At 43.1% G+C, this 23,300-nt stretch overlaps 2 protein-coding genes across 2 annotated transcripts; both read right to left on the bottom strand.

Annotated features, from left to right (window-relative positions):
- Positions 1 to 71: 71 nt before the first annotated feature.
- LOC120052537 (methylcrotonoyl-CoA carboxylase subunit alpha, mitochondrial-like) lies at positions 72 to 17,962 on the bottom strand. Its single transcript, XM_038999510.1, has 19 exons — positions 17,658 to 17,962; positions 16,947 to 16,990; positions 15,348 to 15,487; positions 15,167 to 15,262; positions 14,911 to 15,032; positions 14,643 to 14,790; positions 14,399 to 14,520; positions 14,195 to 14,306; positions 12,869 to 12,950; positions 12,569 to 12,696; positions 11,076 to 11,259; positions 10,860 to 10,969; positions 10,562 to 10,778; positions 4,246 to 4,332; positions 2,156 to 2,205; positions 1,921 to 2,058; positions 1,614 to 1,718; positions 1,187 to 1,258; positions 72 to 1,041 (listed from the first exon to the last, which is right to left on the bottom strand). The coding sequence occupies exons 1-19, from the start codon at positions 17,708 to 17,710 to the stop codon at positions 925 to 927; spliced, it is 2,127 nt and encodes a 708-aa protein (XP_038855438.1). The 5' UTR covers positions 17,711 to 17,962; the 3' UTR covers positions 72 to 924.
- A 263-nt stretch (positions 17,963 to 18,225) lies between these two features.
- LOC120052535 (lysosome-associated membrane glycoprotein 3-like) lies at positions 18,226 to 21,834 on the bottom strand. The gene is made up of 6 exons (XM_038999508.1): positions 21,052 to 21,834; positions 20,229 to 20,413; positions 19,865 to 19,990; positions 19,539 to 19,593; positions 19,247 to 19,420; positions 18,226 to 19,039 (listed from the first exon to the last, which is right to left on the bottom strand). Exons 1-6 carry the CDS (start codon positions 21,095 to 21,097, stop codon positions 18,897 to 18,899), a joined length of 729 nt encoding a protein of 242 aa, XP_038855436.1. The 5' UTR covers positions 21,098 to 21,834; the 3' UTR covers positions 18,226 to 18,896.
- Positions 21,835 to 23,300: the final 1,466 nt, after the last annotated feature.

Raw genomic sequence — 23,300 nt, 5'->3', positions numbered from 1 at the left:
GCAACTAATATACACACACACACACTACTGTGACCAACATAGTAGTATACCTCTATAAAACCACAAAATGAGACATTTGGAGAGAATTTATCTGAAATTATCTTTTAGAAAAACAATGACAACCCTCAGCTAATTACAAATCAACGTGAATAATAGATGCACTACTGAATGGATGACCGCACAGGTTAGTAGACATTCATAACTCACCACAGGAGTGTGTGCTTGCGGGGATTCAACACTAACTGACATTACAACACCTATAAAAACATGTGCTCTGGTTATTTGATGGTCAATCTATTTTGTATGTCACACGATAAGAGAGCTGGCAGGCCATCTTTGCCCTGGTATTAGCTATTGGACTGTAAAGTAACCAGATTCTGGTCATTAAACACAACATGGTAGGCCTGTGAGGCAAGGCTGTTAGCAGCAAATGGCCCTTAATTGAATCTGAATCATGAGATGTAGCCTGGGTGCTATGCCAACTCCTTATCATTAAAACATGTTTGACTTGACAAGAGCACATGGGACCAGGCTATAGTGAAGCTAGAAAAAAAAAGAAGTTTGAAGGAGAGGAAGAACACCCAGCAAAAAGCTAGTGGTTTAGTGGTTACAGTAGTACCATGAGCTAAGCTGCATAGACAAACGGACTACAAGAGAACTTTGCAGAGGACAGTACAAAAGCCAAATGTCTACTTTTATACAGCCATTTGAAAATTAAGATAAAATAACCCAAAGCAAATATACCAGTATTGTTAAATCTACATTTGCCACAACTCGAAGGGAATTTTCTGGCATCTCATACTGTGTACAGTGTGATCCACATGGACCTGTAGGATGGTACAGCAGTTTGCGACTCCTATAGTAAATTCCTCTTTCCTATGATTTCTACAGTAACTCTCACAGCTTCTGAAAATTCACAAGACATTATTCCTCTTCAGCGGCTTCCTCAAACTCCACCAGGGCTGCGTGTCGGTTGGCCTGGGAGCCCTCTTTGAAAAACACCTTCTTGATAACTCCAGCTTTAGGTGCTCGGATGGTGTGCTGCAGAGAGCGAGAGGACACAGTCTGAGGACCAGTTCATTTACAGCACAATGTAAGTGGCTACAGGGTTCGAAAAGTCAACGTGGTGAGCGAGTGTGTGTGTGGTTGGGAGTGGACTCCTCCGTGTAGGAAATGACAAGCTCACCTCCATTTTCATGGCATTCATCACCATCAAGGCGTCTCCCATTTGCACAGTGTCTCCTGCCTTCACAAGCACCTAGAGGAAGAGGAGATATTAAGGACCTTACCTATAGATTATAAATGGCCCTGTTAATGTTAGGACAGGAGTCTCAATGTCTGTTTTTCCACAACTGACATTTATCAAGTGGCACATCTGAACGATGCACACCATGTCATCAATAGGAGGTACAGCTTAAATAATGTGCCGACATTAGCTGCTGAGTGAGCTAATATCCCATGAATCAGCATGCCTGAGTGATAACTGACCATCTGGCAGGAAATCATATCCCAGAGCAACATATTAAAGATCATCTGTCAGAATGGCTAGGTCAGCTTTTATAGACAGAAATAATGGTGGTGAGAGAAAAAATGGATGATCCATAATTTATTACCTTCTCAATGGTTCCGGTCATGGGTGCCACAGCTCCTCCCTGTGCTCCTGTGCTCACACCAGCCAGAAACTTGGGCACTGGAATGCTCACCTCTGCGCTGCCCTCCTGATGGGGAGAAGAGGATGGTTAGAAGACCTGAGAAGGAAAGTGACAGTGTTCTAGAGCAGGGTCCTGGGGCCCTACCTGGGTGCACGTTTTGTTTTATGCCCTAGCACTACACAGCTGATTCAAATAACCAAGTCATCAAGCTTCCAGGGGGCCCCAGGACCGAGTTTGAGAAACCCTGCTGTAGTGGAGCGAGACTCACCATAGAGAAGAGGTGTACTGTGTTATCAAGGATGACCAGTTTGGGCCGGGACTTCACCCCGTTGACAGAGCAGTGCAGGAATGATGCCTGTCCCTCTGTCTCCACCTCCCCTGACACCTGGAACATTTCCCCTCCAATCTGATGAAGGGGACAGAACCCATCAGTTGTAAATCATGTGCCACAGAGAACTTAGACATATGTATGGCAATTTTTACAACACACACAGAACATGTACCTCCATAGAGTAAGTCCCATCTGAATTGTATGTAACCGTTACTTCCACTTCTGCAGAGAAAATAAAAAAACAAGTTCTGTGTGAAGTCTTTCCTCTGCCACTTGATTCATGGACTCATGCATTTTCTATAAAAGGCAAATCTATGTGTCCTATTCTAAAGATTGTTTTGTATGACAAAATATGAATAACTTTTATCCTCAGTGGAAACTACGTATACATTTCATGTGACAAGTAAACAAAAAGCAGATTTAAAGCTCTTAAAGTACTTTTCTCTGTATTAAAATAAATATTTTCAGCAAAAGTGAAACATGAGGATGAGAGTGACTAATGATGTCATATGGACTGCTGAAAGTTCAATTATAGATGATGGGCTTGCTGATAGACTGATTAATTAGTGTCTGATTCCTCCCAATGTCATTACCACATGAATTATTTAAAAACAGTCATTAGAATAAGGTCTAGGAAGACAGACTTGGGCTCCTCATCAACATGAAGATTGACTTAGCATTTCAATCAAACCAGGTTTTACTGGCTGCTTTCTCTATGACAGTGGTCACCAACTAGTCGATCGTGATCGACCTCCTAGGCATTCCTAGTTGATCTGCAAACATTTCTGTAAAAAACCCAACGATAAAGCCTTGCGTTACTATTAATTTTTTTGTCTCGCATTGTTGGCAGTAAGTTCACCCGATTCAGCCGCCCTGTGCATCGGGTAGGCAAAGTATTCACATTTATAACCATTTTCATGTCTGAAGGCATCAACTCTGCCTTCCGGCGGTCCCAGAGAGCAAATCAAGTGCACTATAGGCCTTCCGCTGGCCAATTGGTTGGATGACTCAGAATACCGTGTCTGCAGTAACGTAGCAGGCGTAAAAGAAAGCTACAGCACAGTTGATAGCCTACTGTGAGATTTAGAAACGTTTAAAACCATGACTAGAGAGAGACTGTCAACGAATACAGGAAAGAGCTGCTGGTTTTGAGTGACTGCATGGTTTAGGTTTTTACTTGGCCCCGGCAACACTTTTTATTCAACACTTATATAAGGAATCAAATGCGCATTCTTCCTGCTACAACCAGCACTGCAGCTGTAATGAATGAGTAGGAACATGTATCGATAGGCTTGTTTTATTATTGGTGGCTTGGGTCTTTTTTAATAGAGAAACCTTCTCTGTTCATAGGAGTAACAACATGAATTTGTGTAATAATGCGAACTCGAATTGCGCCATCAGCTGGAAGATAAGTGTCCCTTTTTGGTTAGTGTCAGCAGAGAAAATGGAGAGCGGAGGGACATTGAGAGGCGGACCCTCAGTCTGCTGCGCTTTCCCTTCGCTGAGACTGATGATGACACCATCAGCCCAGTAAAATAAAAATGTATGCTCACTCAGCTGTGCCTAACAAGTAATACAATAACTGATCTATTACCGGTGTGATCATACTGTCTACATCAAATTTTGAAATATATATTTTTAAATGGTCTGAACAACAATGCACTGGCAGGGCAATTCAAGCACAGCCAATATGTGGTGAGAATGTATTGGGCCTATAGCCTACTGCAGGGTTCCCCAAATTTGGACCGCAAGTGGTTTTATTTGTCCCCCCAAGTTCTGAGAATGTATTTATTTTGCATGAGACTAAAAACACCAGGAAATCAGCTCTAAGTGATAATAATTTTGTAAATAGGTTCCCAAGTAGTCACACATAATAAAAGAGACACATGATCGTATACAAATGTCAGCAAGGTTTGAGAAATGATCATGTTTTAGTCAAATATTATATTTGTTTGGGCGTCTTGCGTTCAATTTGCAGTCTACAAATTATTTGTAATTCTGATCCAGCTGAAGAATTTATTTTAAAAATTGTCCCGCGGCTGAATTTACAGTAGTTGATGATGAACCCTGGCCTACTGCAAACCTCAATGCTACAATACTGTTTTCAATAGGATAACGTTGCATAGGCTTACGCTTTTTATGTCATGAACAAAAAAACTGAGCTGTAGATCTGGGAATTCATTTTAACTCAGAAAGTGAACTTGACTCAGAAAAGGCTGGTGACCACTGGTCTATGACCTAGTGAAGGAGGTTCGGACTCACTAGTTTCACCCAGCTGGAGGGTCATATTCCTACTGTATAGGATGTTCACCCTCCGGCCGTTACTGGAGGCAAAAGGAGAGAAGGGATCTGCGATGGGAGAAGAGAAGAGACAGTTTAGGATCTCCTCCAACAGTTGAAGAAATCAAATCAGAGTTTATTAGTCACATGCACAGGGTCGCAGATGTACTGTAATTGCAGGGTTCAGTGAAATTCTTAAGCACCAACAATACAGGTCAGAGATGTGAGTGAAACAATAATACCAAGTAAAATAGAATTGTGTGTGTGTGTATATATACACACACGAAAGTTTGGACACCTACTCATTCAAGGGTTTTTTCTGTATTTTTACTATTTTCTACATTGCAGAATAATAGTGAAGACATCAAAACTATGAAATCATGTAGTAAGCAAAGAAAAGTGTTAAACAAATCAAAATATATTTTATATTTGAGATTCTTCAAAGTAGCCACCCTTTTCCTCTGACAGCTTTGTACACTCTTGGCATTCTCTCAACCAGCTTCATGAGTAATGCTTTTCCAACAGTCTTGAAGGAGTTCCCACATATGCTGAGCACTTGTTGGCTGCTTTTCCTTCACTCTGAGGTCCAACTCATCCCAAACCATCTCAATTGGGTTGAGATCAAGTGATTGTGGAGGCCAGGTCATCTGATGCAGCACTCCATCACTCTCCTTCTAGGTCAAAATGTAGCCCTTACACAGCCTGGAGGTGTGTTGGGTCAATGTCCTGTTGAAAAACAAATGATAGTCCCACTAAGCGCAAACCAGATGGGATGGCGGATCGCTGCAGAAGGCTGTGGTAGCCATGCTGGTTGAATTCTAAATAAATGCCAGACAGTGTCACCAGCAAAGCACCCCCACACAATCACACCATCTACTCCATGCTTCATGGTGGGAACCACACATCAAATCAAATGTTATTTGTCACATGCGCCGAATACAACAGGTGTAGACCTTAGTGAAATGCTTACTTACAAGCCCTTAACCAACAATGCAGTTAAGAAAATACCACAAAAAAAGTAAGAATAACAAATAATTAAAGAGCAGTAGTAAATAACAATAGCGGGGCTATACACAGGGGGTGCCGGTACAGAGTCAATGTGCGGGGGCACCGGTTGGTTGAGGTAACATGTAGGTAGATTTAAAGTGACTATGAACAGATAATAACAGAGTAGCATCAGCTTAGAAGAGGGTGGGGGCAATGCAAATAGTCTGGGTAGCCATTTGATTAGCTGTTCAGGAGTCTTATGGCTTGGTGGTAGAAGATGTTTAGAAGCCTCTTGGACATAGACTTGGCACTCCAGTACCGCTTTCCGTGCGGTAGCAGAGAGAAGAGTCTATGACTAGGGTGGCTTGAGTCTTTGACAATTTTTAGGGCCTTATCTGACACCGCCTGGTATAGAGGTCCTGGATGGCAGGAAGCTTGGCCCCGGTGATGTACTGGGCCGTACACACTACCCTCTTTAGTGCCTTGCGGTCAGAGGCTGAGCATTTGCCATACCAGGCAATGATGCAACCCGTCAGGATGCTCTCGATGGTGCAGCTGTAAAATCTTTTGAGGATCTGAGGACCAATGCCAAATCTTTTCAGTCTCCTGAGGGGGAATAGGTTTTGTCGTGCCCTCTTCATGACTGTCTTGGTGTGCTTGGACCATGTTAGTTTGTCGGTGATGTGAACGCCAAAGAACTTGAAGCTCTCAACCTGTTCCACTACAGCCCCGCCGATGAGAATGGGGGCGTGCTCAGTCCTCCTTTCCCTGTAGTTCACGATCACCTCCTTTGTCTTGATCACATTGAGGGAGAGGTTGTTGTCCTTGCACCACACGGTCAGGTCTCGGACCTCCTCCCTATTGACCGTCTCATCGTTGTTGTTGATCAGGCCTAGCACTGTTGGGTCATCAGCAAACTTAATGATGGTGCTGGAGTCGTGCAGTCATGAGTAAACTGGGAGTACAGGAGGGAACTGAGCACGCAACCCTGAGGGGCCCCCATGTTGAGGATCAGCGTGGCGGATGTGTTGATACCTACCCTTACCACCTGGGGGCGGCCCGTCAGGAAGTCCAGGATCCAGTTGCAGAGGGAGGTGTTTAGTCCCAGGGTCCTTAGCTTAGTGATGAGCTTTGAGGGCACTATGGTGTTGAACGCTGAGTTATAGTCAATGAATAGCATTCGCACATAGGTGTTCCTTTTGTCCAGGTGTGAAAGGGCAGTGTGGAGTGCAATAGAGATTGCATCATCTGTGGATCTGTTGGTGTGGTATGCAAATTGTTGGTGCGGCATGCAAAACGTTAGCTAGCAGGACGGAAGGCAAAGGCAGATTAGCCACTCGTCACCTGATCCTCACAAGGCACCCTGATCTTTTTCCACAAAATCTCAGTTTCCTTCCCCAGCGAATGAAGGCGATCTGGACTGGTCAGGTGTCTGTAGTATATCCCTCCCATCCGACTCATTGAAGAAAAACGCTGTGTAATCTGAGGGGAGTAATCCCAGTTCTGATGTCCAGAAGCTCTTTTCAGTGATAAGAGACAGTAGCAGCAACATGTACAAAACAAGTTACAAAAGCAAAAGAAAATATATATATATAGCATGGTTGGTTAAGAGCCGATAAGATGGCAGCCATCCCCTCATGAACATGTGGAGATCATCTGTTCACCTACTCTGTCTCACAAAGACATGGCGGTTGGAACCAAAAATCTCAAAGTTGGACTCAGACAGATTTCTACCAGTCTAATGTCCATTGCTCATGTTTCTTGGCCAAAGAAAGTCTCCTCTTAATATTATTTGTGTCCTATAGAAGTGGTTTCTTTGCAGCAATTCGACCATGAAGGCCTGATTGACACAATCTCCTCTGAACAGTTGATGATGTGTCTGTTACTTGAACTCTGAAGCATTTATTTGGGCTGATATTTCTGAGGCTGGTAACTCTAAACTTATCCTCTGCAGCAGAGGTAACTATGGGTCTTCCTTTCCATTGGCGGTCCTCATGAGAGCCAGTTTCATCATAGCGCTTAATGGTATGGTTTTTGCGACTGCACTTGAAGAAACGTTAAACGTTCTTGAAATTTTCCAGATTGACTGACCTTCTTGTTTAAAGTAATGATGGACTGTCGTTTCTCTTTGCTTATTTGAGCTGTTCTTGCCATAATATGGACTTGGTCTTTTACCAAATAGGGCCATCTTCTATATACCACTCAAACTTTGTCACAAGACAACTGATTGCCTCAAACACGTTAAGGAAAGAAATTCAATAAGGCACACCTGTTCATTGAAATGCAATCCAGGTGACTACCTCATGAAGCTGGTTGAGAGAATGCCAAGCATGTGCAAAGCTGTCATCAAGGCAAAGGGTGGCAACTTTGAAGAATCTCAAATATATTTTGATTTGTTTAACACTTTTTTGGTTACTACATGGTTCCATGTGTATCATTTAATAGTTTTGATGTCTTCACTATTCTTCAATGTAGAAAATAGTTTTAAAAAAATAAAGAAAAACCCTTGAATGAGTAGATGCGTCTAAACTTTTGACTGGTACTTACTGTATGACGTACAGTCAACCACTCCACAAATGTCTTGTTAACAAACTATAGTTTTGGCAAGTCGGTTAGGACATCTACTTTGTGCATGACACAAGTCATTTTTCCAACAATTGTTTACAGACAGAATTTCACTGTATCACAATTCCAGTGTCAGAAGATTACATGCACTAAGTTGACTGTGCCTTTAAACAGCTTGGGAAATTCCAGAAAACTATGTCATGGCTTTAGAAGCTTCTGGTAGGCTAATTGACATTTTATTCAATAGGAGGTGTACGTGTGGATGTATTTCAAGGCCAACCTTCAAACTCAGTGCCTCTTTGCTTGACATCATGGGAAAATCAAAAGAAATCAGCCAAGACCTCAGAAAAAAAATTGTAGACCTCCACAAGTCTGGTTCATCCTTGGGAGCAATTTCCACACGCCTGAAGGTACCATGTTCATCTGTACAAACAATAGTACGCAAGTATAAACACCATGGGACCACGCAGCCGTCATACCACTCAGGAAGGAGACGCGTTCTGTCTCCTAGACATGAACGTACTTTGGTGTGAAAAGTGCCAATCAATCCCAGAACAACAGCAAAGGACCTTGTGAAGATGCTGGAGGAAACAGGTACAAAAGTATCTATATCCACAGTAAGACGAGTCCTATATCGACATAACCTGAGAGGCCGCTCAGCAAGGAAGAAGCCACTGCTCCAAAACTGCCATTAAAAAAGCCAGACTACGGCTTGCAACTGCACATGGGGACCAAGATTGTACTTTTTGGAGAAATGTCCTCTGGTCTGATGAAACAAAATAGAACTGTTTGGCCATAATGACCATCGTTATGTTTAGAGGAAAAAGGGGCAGGCTTGCAAGCCGAAGAACACCATCCCAACCGTGAAGCACGGGGTTGGCAGCATCATGTTGCTAAGCTGCAGGAGGGACTGGTGCACTTCACAAAATAGATGGCATCATGAGGTAAGAAAATTATGTGGATAAATTGAAGCAACATCTCAAGACATCAGTCAGGAAGTTAAAGCATAGTCGCAAATGGGTCTTCCAAATGGACAATGACCCCAAGCATACTTCCAAAGTTGTGGCAAAATGGCTTAAGGACAACAGTCAAAGTCAAAGTATTGGAGTGGCCATCACAAAGCCCTGACCTCAATCCTGTGGGCAAAACTGAAAAAGCGTGTGCGAGCAAGGAGGCCTACGAACCTAACTCAGTTACACCAGCTCTGTCAGGAGGAATGGGCCAAAATTCACCCAACTTATTGTGGGAAGCTTGTGGAAGGCTACCCGAAATGTTTGACCCAAGTTAAACAATTTAAAGGCAATGCTACCAAATACTAATTGAGTGTATTGTAAACTTTTGACCGGCTGGGAATGTGATGAAATAAATAATTCTCTACTATTATTCTGACATTTCACATTCTTAAAATAAAGTGGTGATCCTAACTGACCTAAGACAGGGAATTTTTACTAGGATTAAATGTCAGGAATTGTGAAAAACTGAGTTTAAATGTATTTGGCTGTGTATGTAAATTTCCGACTTCAACTGTATGGATATATATGCACACACACACTATACAAAAGTATGTGGACACCCCTTCAAATTAGTGGATTCAGCTATTTCAGCCACACCTGTTGCTGACAGGTGTATAACATCTCCATAGATAAACATTGGCAGTAGAATGGCCTTACTGAAGAGCTCAGTGACATTCAACGTGGCACCGTCATAGGATGTAACCTTTCCAAGTCAGTTTGTCAAACTGTATAACCCCGGTCAACTGTAAGTGCTGTTATTGTGAAGTGTAAGTGTAAACGTCTAGGAGTAACAACGGCGCAGCCGCAAAGTGGTAGGCCACACAAGCTACAAAATGGGACCGCCGAGTGCTGAAACACGTAAAAATTGTCTGTCCTCGGTTGCAACACTCACTACCGAGTTCCAAACTGACTCTGGAAGCAACGTCAGCACAATAACTGTTCGTCAAGAGCTTCATGAAATGGGTTTCCATGGCCGAGCAGCTGCACACAAGCCTAAGATCACCATACGCAATGCCAAGCGTCGGTTGGAGTGGTGTAAAGCTTGCCGCTATTGGACTCCAGAGCAGTGGAAACGCGTTCTCTGAATCAAGCTTCACCATCTGGCATTCTGACGGACAAATCTGGGTTTGGCGGATGCCAGGAGAATGCTACCTGCCCCAATACATAGTGCCAACTGTAAAGTTTGGAGGAGGAATAATGGTCTGGGGCTGTTTTTCATGGCTCGGGCTAGGCCCCTTAGTTCCAATTAAGGGAAATCTTAACGCTACAGTATACAATGACATTCTAGACAATTTTGTGCTTCCAACTTTGTTTCCTGTTTCAGCATGACAATGCCCCTGTGCAAAAAGTGAAGACCATACAGAAATGATTTATCAAGATCGGTGTGGAAGAACTTGACTGGCCTGCACAGAGCCCTGACCTCAACCCCATCAAAAACCTTTGTGATGAATTGGAACGCCGACTGTGAGCCAGGCCTAATTTCCCAACATCAGTGCCTGACCTCACAAATGCTTGTGACAGAAAAGCAGAAAGTCCCCCGCAGCAATGTTCCAACATCTAGTGGAAAGCCTTCCCAGAAGAGCGGATGCTGTTATAGCAGCAAAGGGGATCAACTCCATATTAATGGCCATAATTTTGGAATGAGGTGTTCGACGAGCAGGTGTCCACATACTTTTGGTCATGTAGTGTAGTTCTCAGTGACCTGTAGAGACAGGCCTGTTGTTGTTCCTCACCGTTGGACTGGTCTCTGAAGGTCTGGGTGCTGGCCCTCTCTCTGAGCAGCAGGCCCAGGGCAGCCTGACACAGTGTGGCCCTGGAGGGAGGGATGGGTTTAGGGAACAGCTGCTCATAGTGCTGGGGGATGAAGCTGGTGGTCACATTCCCCGCCTCAAACTCTGGATGCCCAGACAGACTCAGCAGGAAGTCAATGTTGGTGTTGAGGCCTACGATCTGCCGGGATCAGTGGTCAAAGGTCAATCAAAAGTCTCTGACAGAAACGGGATGTGTCCAGTGTGTGTATAATGCTCTTACGTTGTACTGGCGTAGACCGTATCTGAGCTTCTTCAGAGCAGCAGATCGGTCTTCTCCCCACACCACCAGTTTAGCGATCATGGGGTCATAGTGGGCTGACACTTCATCTCCTGAGAACACAGACCGGTACATCATCACTATGTGGTTAAGAGTTCTGTCTGACAGTCTAGTGTAAAATAGTTGTAAGTAGTTACAGGTAAGCTGGGTGTACTGTACCTTCCCTGACGCCCGTCTCGATGCGTGTGTATTCGTCTGCCAGGGGTGTAGACAGATGAAGGAGGGGTCCTGCCCCAGGGAGGAAGTCATTGTTGGGGTCCTCAGCGTATATCCTGGCCTCAAACGAATGGCCCATCAGTTTGATCTCCTCCTGCAGGAGGGGCAGCCTCTCGCCTGCAGCCACCTGAAAGCCAAGTAGTTTATAGTTGACTCGGTTTGTCGTCTCTCTCCTGTTGCGGCTGCTTCCCACACACACACAAAGCCTCGCCCTGTCACTCAAGCAACACAGTAACTCCTCCTCGCTGTTAGATTCACTATAAATGTGCATGCTGTCAACAGATTGATCCAAAGAAGAACGATGCTGCTTTCCACTTTGCTTTTTAATATACACTGAGTGTACAATGCTCCCTTATTGATGTCACTCGTAAAATCCACTTCAGGGGAGGAGACAGGTTAAAGAAGGATTTTTGAAGACTTATGCCAGTATCCCTGTGGAATGCTTTCGACACATTGTAGAGTCCATGCCCCAGCGAATTGAGGCTGTTCTGAGGACAAAATATTAGTTTGCATTGTATGAACATTTGGTAATGGCTGGGGTGAATTATCTCATTGATGGTTAGCTTATCTTTAGGACTGCTGTGTGATAGCATTACTGCTCTGTAATCTAACGTGGTAATCTTGTGGCTAGCTATCATTACCGCTGTGCTGCGTAACCTCAGAGAGAAAGCCCATGTTATTAATGATCTACTGTACCTCAATGCTTACAGTGGTGGCCAGGCTACATCACGCTCCCTCAGCGTGTTGTTAATGTTTTGTACATTCAGTGTAAATAATTATATTACTATGATTCCAACAATTCACCCAAGTGTTTTGATCTATATCACACATCGAAAATAAAAAAGTTTGCTATAAGATTTTCTGTCCATATCGTGGAGCCCTACATCAGGGTGGTGCTTTAACAAATTGTTCATTTAATCTTTAATCTCTGGGATTATGAGGCCTTCTAGAGGAGCTCATCCATGTTGACTCCAATGCTTCCCACAGTTGTGTCAAGTTGGCTGGATGTCCTTTGGGTGGTGGACCCATTCTTGATACACATGAGAAACTTTTGAGCGTGAAAAACCCACCAGCTTTGCAGTTCTTGACAAACTCACACCGGTGCGCCTGGCACCTACTACCATACCCCGTTCAAAGGCACTTAAGTCTTTTGTCTTGCCCATTCACTCTCTGAATGGCACACACACAATACATATCTTAACTGTCTCAAGGCTTAAAAATCCTTCTTTAACCGGTCTCCTCCCCTTCATCGACACTGATTGAAGTGGATTTAACAAGTAACATCAATAAGGGATCATGGCTTTCACCTGGATTCACCTGGTCAGTCTATGTCATTGAAAGAGCAGATGTTCTTCATGTTTTGTACACTCAGTGTATTACAACACATTGATGTCCCAAACCCCCTCTTTCTGAAGGCATCCCTCTTTCCATCTTACCCTGAGCTGCCACTCCACCAGGTCAGTTCCAGTGATCATCTCAGACACAGGGTGCTCCACCTGCAGACGTGTGTTCATCTCCATGAAGTAGAAGTTGTGCTGTGCATCCATGATGAACTCCACAGTGCCTGCATAGAATCAGGGACGTACTGTAAATGTGGTTGTCACACCGGTACACAGGGTAGTGCAAAGGATGGGAAAGCATCTATTTAAAACATTACAACAACAGATCATGTTTTCATAACCCTCTAGTGAGTGAGTGTTCAAAGCAACAATGTTTGAGGTCCATTTTCTGCTCACCTGCTCCCACATAGTTGACGGCTTTGGCTGCTCTCACCGCTGCCTCACCCAGTTTCCACCTCACCTCCTCGCTTATACCAGGCTACAAAGCACAGGTGCAAACACAAACAAAAAATTATTAAAAACACACACACTCGAATGGCCTAGGTTGTGCAAACCACAGTGCAGTCAAGTCTCCTATTCAGCATTTACACAGGAAACCAAGACATGTTACTTTAGCGCTGAGAGCAAAAATCTAATGTTATTGGTTGCATGTACATATTTTGCTGATGTTATCACGGGTCAGTGAAATGCAGCTAGCCTAGTGGTTAGACCGTTGGGCCAGTAACCGAAAGGTTGCTAGATTGAATCCCGAGCTGACACGGTAAAAATCTGTCGTTCTGCCACTGGACAAGGCAGTTAACCCACTGTTCCTTGGTAGGCCGTCATTGTAAATAAGAATTTGTTCTTAACTGACTTGCCTAGTTAAATAAATAAAATGCTTATGATTCTAGCTCCAACAGTGCAGTAATACCTAACAATACACACAAATCCCAAAAAGGAATGAATAAATATGAGAATGAGTAGTGTCAGTGTCCGGAATATAAATATACACTGAGTGCTCTCTCCATGGCAGACTGGCCAGGTGAATCCAGGTGAAAGCTATGATCCCTCACCTGTTAAATCCACTTCAATCAGTGTAGATGAAGGGGAAGAGACAGGTTAAAGATGGATTTTTAAGTCTTGAGACAATTGAGACATGGATTGTGTATACGTGCATTCAGAGGGTGAATGGGCAAGACAAAATATTTAAGTGCCTTTGAAAAGGGTATGGTAGTACTATAGGTGCACCAGTTTGACAGTTTGAGTGTGTTTTTCATGATCATCAATTTCCAGTGTGTCTCAAGAATGGTCCACCACCCAAAGAACATCCAGCCAACTTGACACAACTGTGGGAAGCATTGCAGTCAACATGGGCCAGCATCCCTGTGGAACGCTTTCAACACCTTGTAGAGTCCATGCCCCGACAAATTGGGGCTGTTCCGAAGGCAATATTAGCAAGGTGTTCCTAATGTTTTGTACACTCAGTGTATATGTATATATGATGGTGTGTATAGACATTGTGGACAGTATATGAATAGAAAAGGTGTGTACTGCAGTAGTTATATAGGATTAACTTTGACTATAATACAGTATGAAATGGGTAAAACAGTATGTAACATTATAAAAAATACCAGTGTCGAAGCAGTCTAAGGTGCAGGGTAGAGTACCGGGTGGTAGCCGGCTAGTAACAGTGACTAAAGTTCAGGGCAGGGTACTGGGCGGAGTCCGGTACCCTGCACTTACCCCTGGTGCTTCCTCAATGATCTTCTGGTGCCTTCTCTGCACGCTGCAGTCCCTCTCAAACAGGTAGACAGCATTTCCATGCTGGTCCCCAAAGACCTGGACCTCCACGTGTCTGGTCAGGGAAGGAATCTGGTCACACGACATCTAAACAAGGCTACTGTCTGAATCTCTAAAACAAATAGATATACAGCGTCTTCTACATACCTGGGGTCCTCTACAAATTTCTCCACTAGCATGACGTCATCGTTGAAGGACTTGCGAGCCTCTCGTCTCGCAGACTCAAGCTGTTCATGGAAATCTTCAGCGGTGTGTGAAATGCGCATTCCCTAGATAAACCAATCAGAACCATAGGAGCCTTGAAACACAAACCACACTATCATTCCATGAAACAACCATTTTGGTTTGTACATTGAGAGGTTCAAAACCTAATTTACAATATCTTACTTACTTTACCACCCCCGCCACGCACAGCCTTTATCATCACTGGGTAGCCAATCCTGACAGCCTCAGCTTGGAGCTTCTCATCTGATTGGTCCTCTCCGTGGTAACCCTCGATGATAGGAACACCCGCAGCTGACATAATGTATTTTGATGTACTAGGAAAAAGAAAAGGAGTAGATTTAAGATTTCACTTTTGAATAACCCTAATTCAGATCAGACTTACAACATACAAAACTGAAAAGTGACTTGAAAAGAGATGATTCATTTAACTATACCTTTTGATACCCATGTCTCTGATGGCAGATGATGGAGGACCAATGAAAATGATACCCTCCTGTTTGCACGCCTCAGCAAACTCTGTGTTCTCTGACAGGAAGCCATATCCCGGATGGACAGCCTATAACAAAAACACAATTACAAACACCAACTTATTCTTCAGTGATAGCCGGTATGGCGACTTTGAGAAACAGTGGATTGTCATAATAAATGAGAACGAAAAATACTATAAATACAATACTGCACTTGACATACATGTGATCCAGATCTCTTGGCAACCTCCAAGACTTTCTCCATTGACAAGTAACTCTGCTGGGATGCAGCTGGCCCAATGTTATAGGCCTCATCTGCCTAAGGAACATGAGAGAAACCTCATCAATACAGTTGCATCTACAAACATAACACTGAGGGGTCAAAGTTGACAGCCTTGACATACCATGGCCACATGCATGGAATGACGGTCTGCATCACTGTATACTGCCACAGAGCGCACACCCATCTTCTTTGCTGTTCGCATCACGCGGCAGGCAATCTCTCCTCTGTTGGCAATGAGTACTTTCTCTATCCTGCCTTGCCCTAAAGGAAAAGAGACCTGATCTATGAGTGATGTAACACGTACCAATTTAGTAAATTAAACTCAGCAAAAAAAAGAAACGTCCCTTTTTCAGGACCCTGTCTTTCAAAGATAATTCATAAAAATCCAAATAACTTCACAGATCTTCATTGTAAAAGGTTTAAACACTGTTTCCCATGCTTGTTCAATGAACCATAACAATTAATGAACATGCACATGTGAACAGTCAGTAAGACACTAACAGCTTACAGACGGTAGGCAATTAAGGTCACAGTTATGAAAACTTAGGACACTAAAGAGGCCTTTCTACTGACAAAACACCAAAAGAAAGATGCCCAGGGTCCCTGCTCATCTGCGTGAACGTGCCTTAGGCATGCTGCAAGGAGGCATGAGGACTGCAGATGTGGCCAGGGCAATAAATTGCAATGTCCATACTGTGAGACGCCTAAGAGAGTGCTACAGGGAGACAGGACGGACAGCTGATCGTCCTCACAGTGGCAGACCACGTGTAACAACACCTGCACAGGATCGGTACATCCGAATGTCACACCTGCGGGACAGTTACAGGATGGCAACAACAACTTCCCGAGTTACACCAGGAACGCACAATGAGAGGCTGGACAGAGAGAGAGAGAGAGAGAGAGAGAGAGAGAGAGAGAGGCTGGACAGAGAGAGAGAGAGAGGCTGGACAGAGAGAGAGAGAGAGAGGCTGGACAGAGAGAGAGAGAGAGAGAGAGAGAGAGAGAGAGAGGCTGGACAGAGAGAGAGAGAGGCTGGACAGAGAGAGAGAGAGAGAGAGAGAGAGGCTGGACAGAGCGAGAGCGAGAGCGAGAGCGAGAGGCTGGACTGAAAGAGAGAGAGAGAGGCTGGACAGAGAGAGGCTGGACTGAGAGCTCGTGGGCCTGTTGTAAGGGAGGTCCTCACCAGACATCACCGGCAACAATGTGAAGAGCCCGGATCTCAATCCCATTGAGCACTTCTGGGACCTGTTGGATCAGAGGGTGAGGGCTAGGGCCATTCCCCCCAGAAATGTCCGGAAACTTGCAGGTGCCTTGGAAGAGTGGGGTAACATCTCACAGCAAGAACTGGCAAATCTGGTGCAGTCCATGAGGAGGAGATGCACTGCAGTACTTAATGCAGCTGGTAGCCACACCAGATACTGACTGTTACTTTTGACCCCCCCTTTGTTCAGGGACATATTATTCAATTTCTGTTTGGCACATGTCTGTGGAACCTGTTCAGTTTATGTCTCAGTTGTTGAATCTTGTTATGTCCATGCAAATATTTACACTTTAAGTTTGCTGAAAATAAACACAGTTGACAGTGAGAGGACGTTTTCTTTTTTTTGCTAAGTTTACAATGCTTCCTCTGCAGTTCAATCTAGATGGAGAGTAATAACTTGAAAAAGAGACCACATTAAAGTCAGCACTTCTGTGAATATTATTGTCCCATGTTACTTACCAACTGAGGCAAACCGTACTGATCCTTTGGTCCATATACATTTCCTAAGATGAGACAATCACAGGTCATTGCAGGATACAGACCTTGGTTGGACAGGTCATGTCAAGAGAGCACCTACAGTAGTTACAGCCGTTTACATAAATGAATGGCTTTCAAGGGCATACATGCTAATTGCACCATGTACCACAGTGCAGGTGGCTGCCTTCATCACAGCTGGATAATACTACAATGCATAATGACCATTGCTCAAAGATAATGACTATTATCTAACTAGCTAGCTAGCTGATATATATGCATTAACTGAACTGCCCATTGCTTTGGAAACAAAACATTTCACCATTCAAATTGTTTAGCTAGCTGGTTTGTTAGCTGTTATGCTAAGTTAGTTACCTTTATTTAACCTTGCACAAAATCGGTGCATATTAAAAAGTAATTAGGCTAACTACGTTAGTTATGTTGAAATACACGACGCAAGATAGTGACTTAGTCGTTGTGGCTATTTTGGCTTACTTGTTTAACACTAGATGATAACTACAATATTCTGATGCACGTTCGACTTGCTGTCCAGTGGCGCTAGCTAGTTAGCTAGCTAGCCAACTGTCTAGACAAAAACTATAAACATTTTTATTTTCTTCTTAGCAGTTCATTTATTGTGAATAGATAACTTGCAGTAATAGTAAACATAACATATGACAAGCATTATCGACTTACTGTTGAAATATTCTTAGACCCTGTAGGGTTTGAACTTTCAGGACAGCAAACATGTCTGCTGTCGAACAAACTGTCTAGTAGCAGCCGAATGAGGAAATTATAAGCGTTTGCCTTTATGAAATCGATTATTTTGATTTACCAATTAAGCCTTAGCTAGTTACGATACTGCATTTTATAATAAGTATTATCAACTAGAGTTGATCGATGGAACTGGTATTCTATGAAATTATAAAACTAAAACATGCTCTAGTTTGGTGAAAATAACAACAAATACAGAGTGATGTCAAAAATGAAGTTCCATTTGCTAAGACTGTCTCTCTTTTGTACCCGTAAGATGATCAACCAATAGAAAAAGTCGAGACGGAGGTGGGGTCTCTGCGTTTCCGCTAGTTACCACAGCCACAAAGTAAAATCGGTCTATATGGTAAAAATGTACGAAAACCTAAATTTACTTTTTGGTCTTAATTTAAGGTAAGGGTTAGGAATAATGTTAGCAGTGTGGTTAGGGTTAGGTTTAAAATCAAGAAGATAAATTGTAGAAATAGACGAGGTTTATGACTTTGTGGAGTGTTTTATCTAGTGTCAACCGGGTCTCTGGACTGGCCGTGCTTTGCGGGATCCTTGAGTGTCCCTACACTATTGAAGTTGACATGTAAAATGGTTATGGTTAGTGGTTATGGTTAGTGGTTATGGTTAGTGTTTAAGGTCGGGAAATACTAAGGATCACGAATAGCACTAACCCTCAGGAGAGGTCACAGAGAGGTTCAAGACCGAATTAATAACAATGTCTTACAGAATTATATGTTTTTGGGCAGTGTGTTTTTATAAAAAGGCATTCAAGACATCTATACTTATACGTGCATTTGAAGATAATGGATTTCAATCCAACTGGATAAAGCCACACGGGAATACATGCAATGGATTGCAATCCAGTTGGATAAAGCCACACGGGAATGTATGCACTCTTCAAACCAGAATATAATTTCCAAACATTAGGAAGCATCAAAATTCTATTTGCTAAAATAAAGCCACATTATTCAGACCATATTTGCTGATTATGATTGAAAACTTACAGAGCTTTCCTATAAGTGTTAACCACATTCACATATTTTTTACTGTAATAATGTTATTTATATAAACAACAATAAATAGTGTATAATTGAGCAATGGATAAAAAAACATTTAGGAAATACAAAACATGGCTATAAAAAGTGTTCATGTTTTTTGCATGAAGCGTTCTCAGATCCTGTCATAGCCAGCTTGTCTGTGGTGGTCCCGGATTATCAGGAAGGACAGGACAGCAATCAGCAAGAGTCCCACAACCGTGGCACCAAAAATAATGGGAATGATCTTCTTGATGAAATCAGCCCTGCACTCAACCTCTGAAATGCCATAAGGGAGACATTAGAAAACAACATCTGGATCTTAGCACTTTGAATAATTGTTTTTGATGGGCTGAAAGGGAAAAACATTACCTTTACAATGTTACATTTCAAAGAGCATTAAACCATATATAACCCTACAGTAAAATCATAAGTATAATGGTTTTGTAAATCGTGAACAGAAAGGCCCCAGTTAAAGTGACCTACCCTCTCCAAACTTCCCATTGGTGAGTTTGAAAGCTTGGAACTGAAGAGACACAATCTTCACTCGAAGGTTTTCAGACAGATGAAACTCGGTCTGAGAGTAGCACTTGAGGCTGCGGCCAGCGGCAGTTGGGAACAGCTTCTCATGTTCTATTACCCCAGCATAGTTCTTAATTCCTAATTGTGGAAGAATAAGATCAGCCTTGTTTTTCTGACAATGACATCTGTAGAAAAATCTATATGCATTTGTTTCACATCATGTGTCTATTTTGTGAGATCATGATGGTTTACTTACCTTTGCCTGGTGCCAAATTAGCTGTGATCTTTGACACATAGGTCAGGTTCCCTTCCTGTGGGTGGACAAATACTTAAGTGTTTATTCAAAGCCAAACATGCAAATCATCATGCAAATGTATTTGAATGAGTATGCTTCTACTCAGAGCCATGTATAATCTATGGCTCTGCTTCTGCTCGTTATGGAAAAGTACTGTGGTCAACCTGTGAATTCACAGTCATTATCTCAGTATGAGTCAGAAAGATATGGGGCTAAAAAGGTTTTCCAGTTATAAAATGTGGTCATGTGTGTCAGACATGAGATAATGGAAGTCTCTGAATTTGTACCTTTTCAAAGGTGAGATTCAGATAGCCTCCCTTTCCTAGAAAAGCCAGGGAGAGAACTGACTCTTTTTCAGCACATCTACCAGTAGTCTTGGTGGTGGTAGGGTCTAAGTTGAAATAGGAAGGTTTCTGAAAAAAAATAAGAATCAACGTAGCATTGGATTGGAAAAGGACAAAAGCAATAGCAAACAAGTGATGTTGTAGGATTTACAGCTACTTATAATATAATATTAATCTGTAGCCTTTTTTTGTGTGACTGTTGTCTATTTTTCACAGCTTAGGTAGCAACCCACATGAGATCTCACCCCTGACAAAGAAGTGCTGAAATGTACTAAACAAAAAGTGCTGAGAAAGTGACTGCCCCTACCTTCTTCTCAATAACTATGTACTCAACTCCCACGGAGAGTTTGATGCACGACGTGCCTGCAGGGTCTTTCAGCACATAGTTTCCGGTGACAGGAACAGTCTCTTTGGGCTGAAGGACAGGCCTCTGTGGTAGGTTGGCCTGTTCAGTGGGCTTAGGATCCAATGCTGCAGTCATGAGGCTGTTTCCTGTAAAGGGGTATGCAGTGAAGTGTAAAGTGAAACAGTTTAAAGAAACCACAAGGCACCATTGACAAGCACCCTTTGGTTTCAGCTGCTTCTTTTTTTACAATAAACCTAAATAAGCTATTCTAACAACTTGTTTGGTATTACTACATGTGTTGAAGTGGTCATGATTATGTTTGTAAAATGTCATGAAGTTTACGAGCAATGTTTTACACTCTTAGAAAAAAGGGTTCCAAAAAGGTTATTCGGCTGTCCCAATAGGAGAACCCTTTTTTCCCCAGGTAGAACCCTTCTGGGTTCCATGTAGAACCCTCTATGGAAAGTTTTTTTTACATGGAAACCAAAAGGGTTCCACCTGGAACCTATAAGGACAGCTGAAGAACCCGTTTAGGTTCTATATAGCACCTTTTTTTATAAGAGTGCACTCAACAGACCACTGTTATAGAGTACCACTGTTATCATCTCAGAATCAAAATCAGATTCAAATGGCCTGTATTATTCTGTTTGCGGATTAACGATTCCATACTTCGTGGTTAACTGCATTGCAGCATTGTCCAGTTTCAATTTATTTCAGACTACCACTAACACTGAATAGATTAAACATTATTAGACATTATTAGATAAAGGTGCATGTAACTCACCCATTATGATCACAACCAGTAGAAAAAGTATTGTTTCACGATGCATGTTGTTGCTGAGTTTGTCTGTCTTCTTGTGTGTTCAGTTAGGTGTTTGTCACCAAATGTGGGTTGTGAGATGTGATGTGGTGAATTCCTCTCCAGAAGACCAAAACGTCTTGTTCAAGTGATGAGCACATTCAAGGGGAGGGGCAAAGAGTGTTTAATTTGTTTTATTATTTAAATGGCTGATGGGCAGTATATGATGTAACTAACTGCACCTTGTGCTGTTGCAGGTCAGATATGTTCTGTTTTGTGTCTACTCAACTCTTTAGCCTGAAGCTAACTTTGCTAGGCCCATCTCCCGGCTATCCAAAGAGGTCCATCAGCCACTACTTGGGCTACAATACCTCTTTTTGCCAACTGGCTTTACCGACTCATCACGACTGGACCACCGACGTGATTCGCCCGATGGGGTTTTTCTCAACTGGCTCCGCCGTCGCTTCGTCCCCCTGAAATCCCATCCGCTAGCATGCTAGCCGCGGCCTGCTAGCTGTCCCGAGCACATCAGACCGTTAGCTTATGAGGCCCCCCGGACAAATTCTTTGGCCACTATACCTATTCTGCCAATTGGCCTGGTTTACCACACAGAGCCCTGCTGATCCGTCTGCCGATGTAATAGCACGAGGGGGCCACAACAGACTTTCTTCCGTCGTGACGTCCCTCCAAGGCCCTCTGTTAGCTTGCTAGCCCCGGCCCGCAAGCTGCCTGAAGCCACTCACTGGACTCATATGATCACTCGGCTATGCATGCCTCTCGCTAACGTCAATATGCCTTGTCCATTGCTGTTTTGGTTAGTATTTATTGCCTTATTTCACTGTAGAGCCTCTAGTCCTGCTCAATACACCTTATTTAACACTTTAGTTCCACCTACCACACATGCGGTGACATCACCTGGTTTAAATTATATTTCTAGGGAGAATATCTCTTTCATCGTCACTCTATGCACAGGTTTACCCTCACTGTATCCACATCCTACCATATCTTTGTCTGTACATTATGCCTTGAATCTATTCTACCGTGCCCAGAAATCTGCTCCTTTTACTCTCTGTTCTGAATGTACTAGACGACCAGTTATTTTAGCCTTTAGCCGTACCCTTATCCTACTCCTCCTCTGTTCCTCTGGTGATGTGGAGGTTAATCCAGGCCATGCAGTGCATAGCTCGAATCCCATTCCCCAGGCGCTATCATTTGCTTACTTCTGTAACCGTAAAAGCCTTGGTTTCATACATGTTAACATTAGAAGCCTCCTCCCTAAGTTTGTTTTATTCACTGCCCAAGCACGCTCTGCCAACCCAGAAGTCCTAGCCGTGTCTGAATCCTGGCTCAGGAAGACCACCAAAAACCCTGAAATTTCCATCCCTAACTATAACATTTTCCGACAAGATAGAAATGCCAAAGGGGGCGGTGTTGCCATCTACTGCAGAGATAGCCTGCAGAGTTCTGTCTTACTATCCAGGTCTGTACCCAAACAATTCGAGCTTCTACTTTAAAAAATCTGCCTTTCCAGAAACAAGTCTCTCACCGTTGCCACTTGCTATAGACCACCCTCTGCCCCCAGCTGTGCCCTGGACACCATATGTGAACTGATTGCCCCCCATCTATCTTCAGAGCTAGTGTTGCTAGGTGACCTGAACTGGGACATGCTTAACAACCCGGCCATCCTACAATTGTCACGTTCGTCGTAGTGAGGAGACCAAGGCGCAGCGTGATATGAATACATACTGTTTAATTAAAACGAAGAAACACTAAACAAACTAACAAAATAACAACACGAACGTGAAGCTATAAACAACGAGTGCTTAAACAGGCAACTACACATAGACAATAACCTACAAACCAAACTGGAAAATGGCAACCTAAATAGGATCCCCAATCAGAGACAACAATAAACAGCTGCCTCTGATTGGGAACCAATTCAGGCCACCATAGACCTACATATGCCTAGACTACACACACACACACCTAGACATACAAAAACCCTAGACAATACAAAACAATCATACCCACCCTCGTCACACCCTGACCTGACCAAAATAATACAGAAAACATAGAATACTAAGGTCAGGGCGTGACAACAATCTAAGCTTGATGCCCTCAATCTCTCCCAAATTATCAATGAACCCATCAGGTACAACCCCAAATCTGTAAACACGGGCACCCTCATAGATATCATCCTAACCAACCTGCCCTCCAAATACACCTCTGCTGTT

This window comes from Salvelinus namaycush, chromosome 8 (genome assembly GCF_016432855.1).
Source record: "Salvelinus namaycush isolate Seneca chromosome 8, SaNama_1.0, whole genome shotgun sequence".
NCBI lineage: Eukaryota > Metazoa > Chordata > Actinopteri > Salmoniformes > Salmonidae > Salvelinus > Salvelinus namaycush.
The sequence above is the reverse complement of the archived record's forward strand: the minus strand, read 5'-3'. Positions and strand labels throughout refer to the sequence as shown.

Excerpts from the sequence above, each read along its gene's own strand:
- LOC120052537 (XM_038999510.1), bottom strand. The coding sequence starts at position 17,710 with ATGTTTGCTGTCCTGAAAGTTCAAACCCTACAGGGTCTAAGAATATTT. Across the intron at positions 15,488-16,946 it reads AGTACGGTTTGCCTCAGTTG|GGCAAGGCAGGATAGAGAAA; the intron begins GTAAGTAACATG and ends CTTTTCCTTTAG. Across the intron at positions 1,259-1,613 it reads TGACCGGAACCATTGAGAAG|GTGCTTGTGAAGGCAGGAGA; the intron begins GTAATAAATTAT and ends CTCTTCCTCTAG.
- LOC120052535 (XM_038999508.1), bottom strand. The coding sequence starts at position 21,097 with ATGCATCGTGAAACAATACTTTTTCTACTGGTTGTGATCATAATGG. Across the intron at positions 20,414-21,051 it reads ACTGGTTGTGATCATAATGG|GAAACAGCCTCATGACTGCA; the intron begins GTGAGTTACATG and ends ACCCCTTTACAG. Across the intron at positions 19,991-20,228 it reads ACATAGTTATTGAGAAGAAG|AAACCTTCCTATTTCAACTT; the intron begins GTAGGGGCAGTC and ends ATTTTTTTTCAG.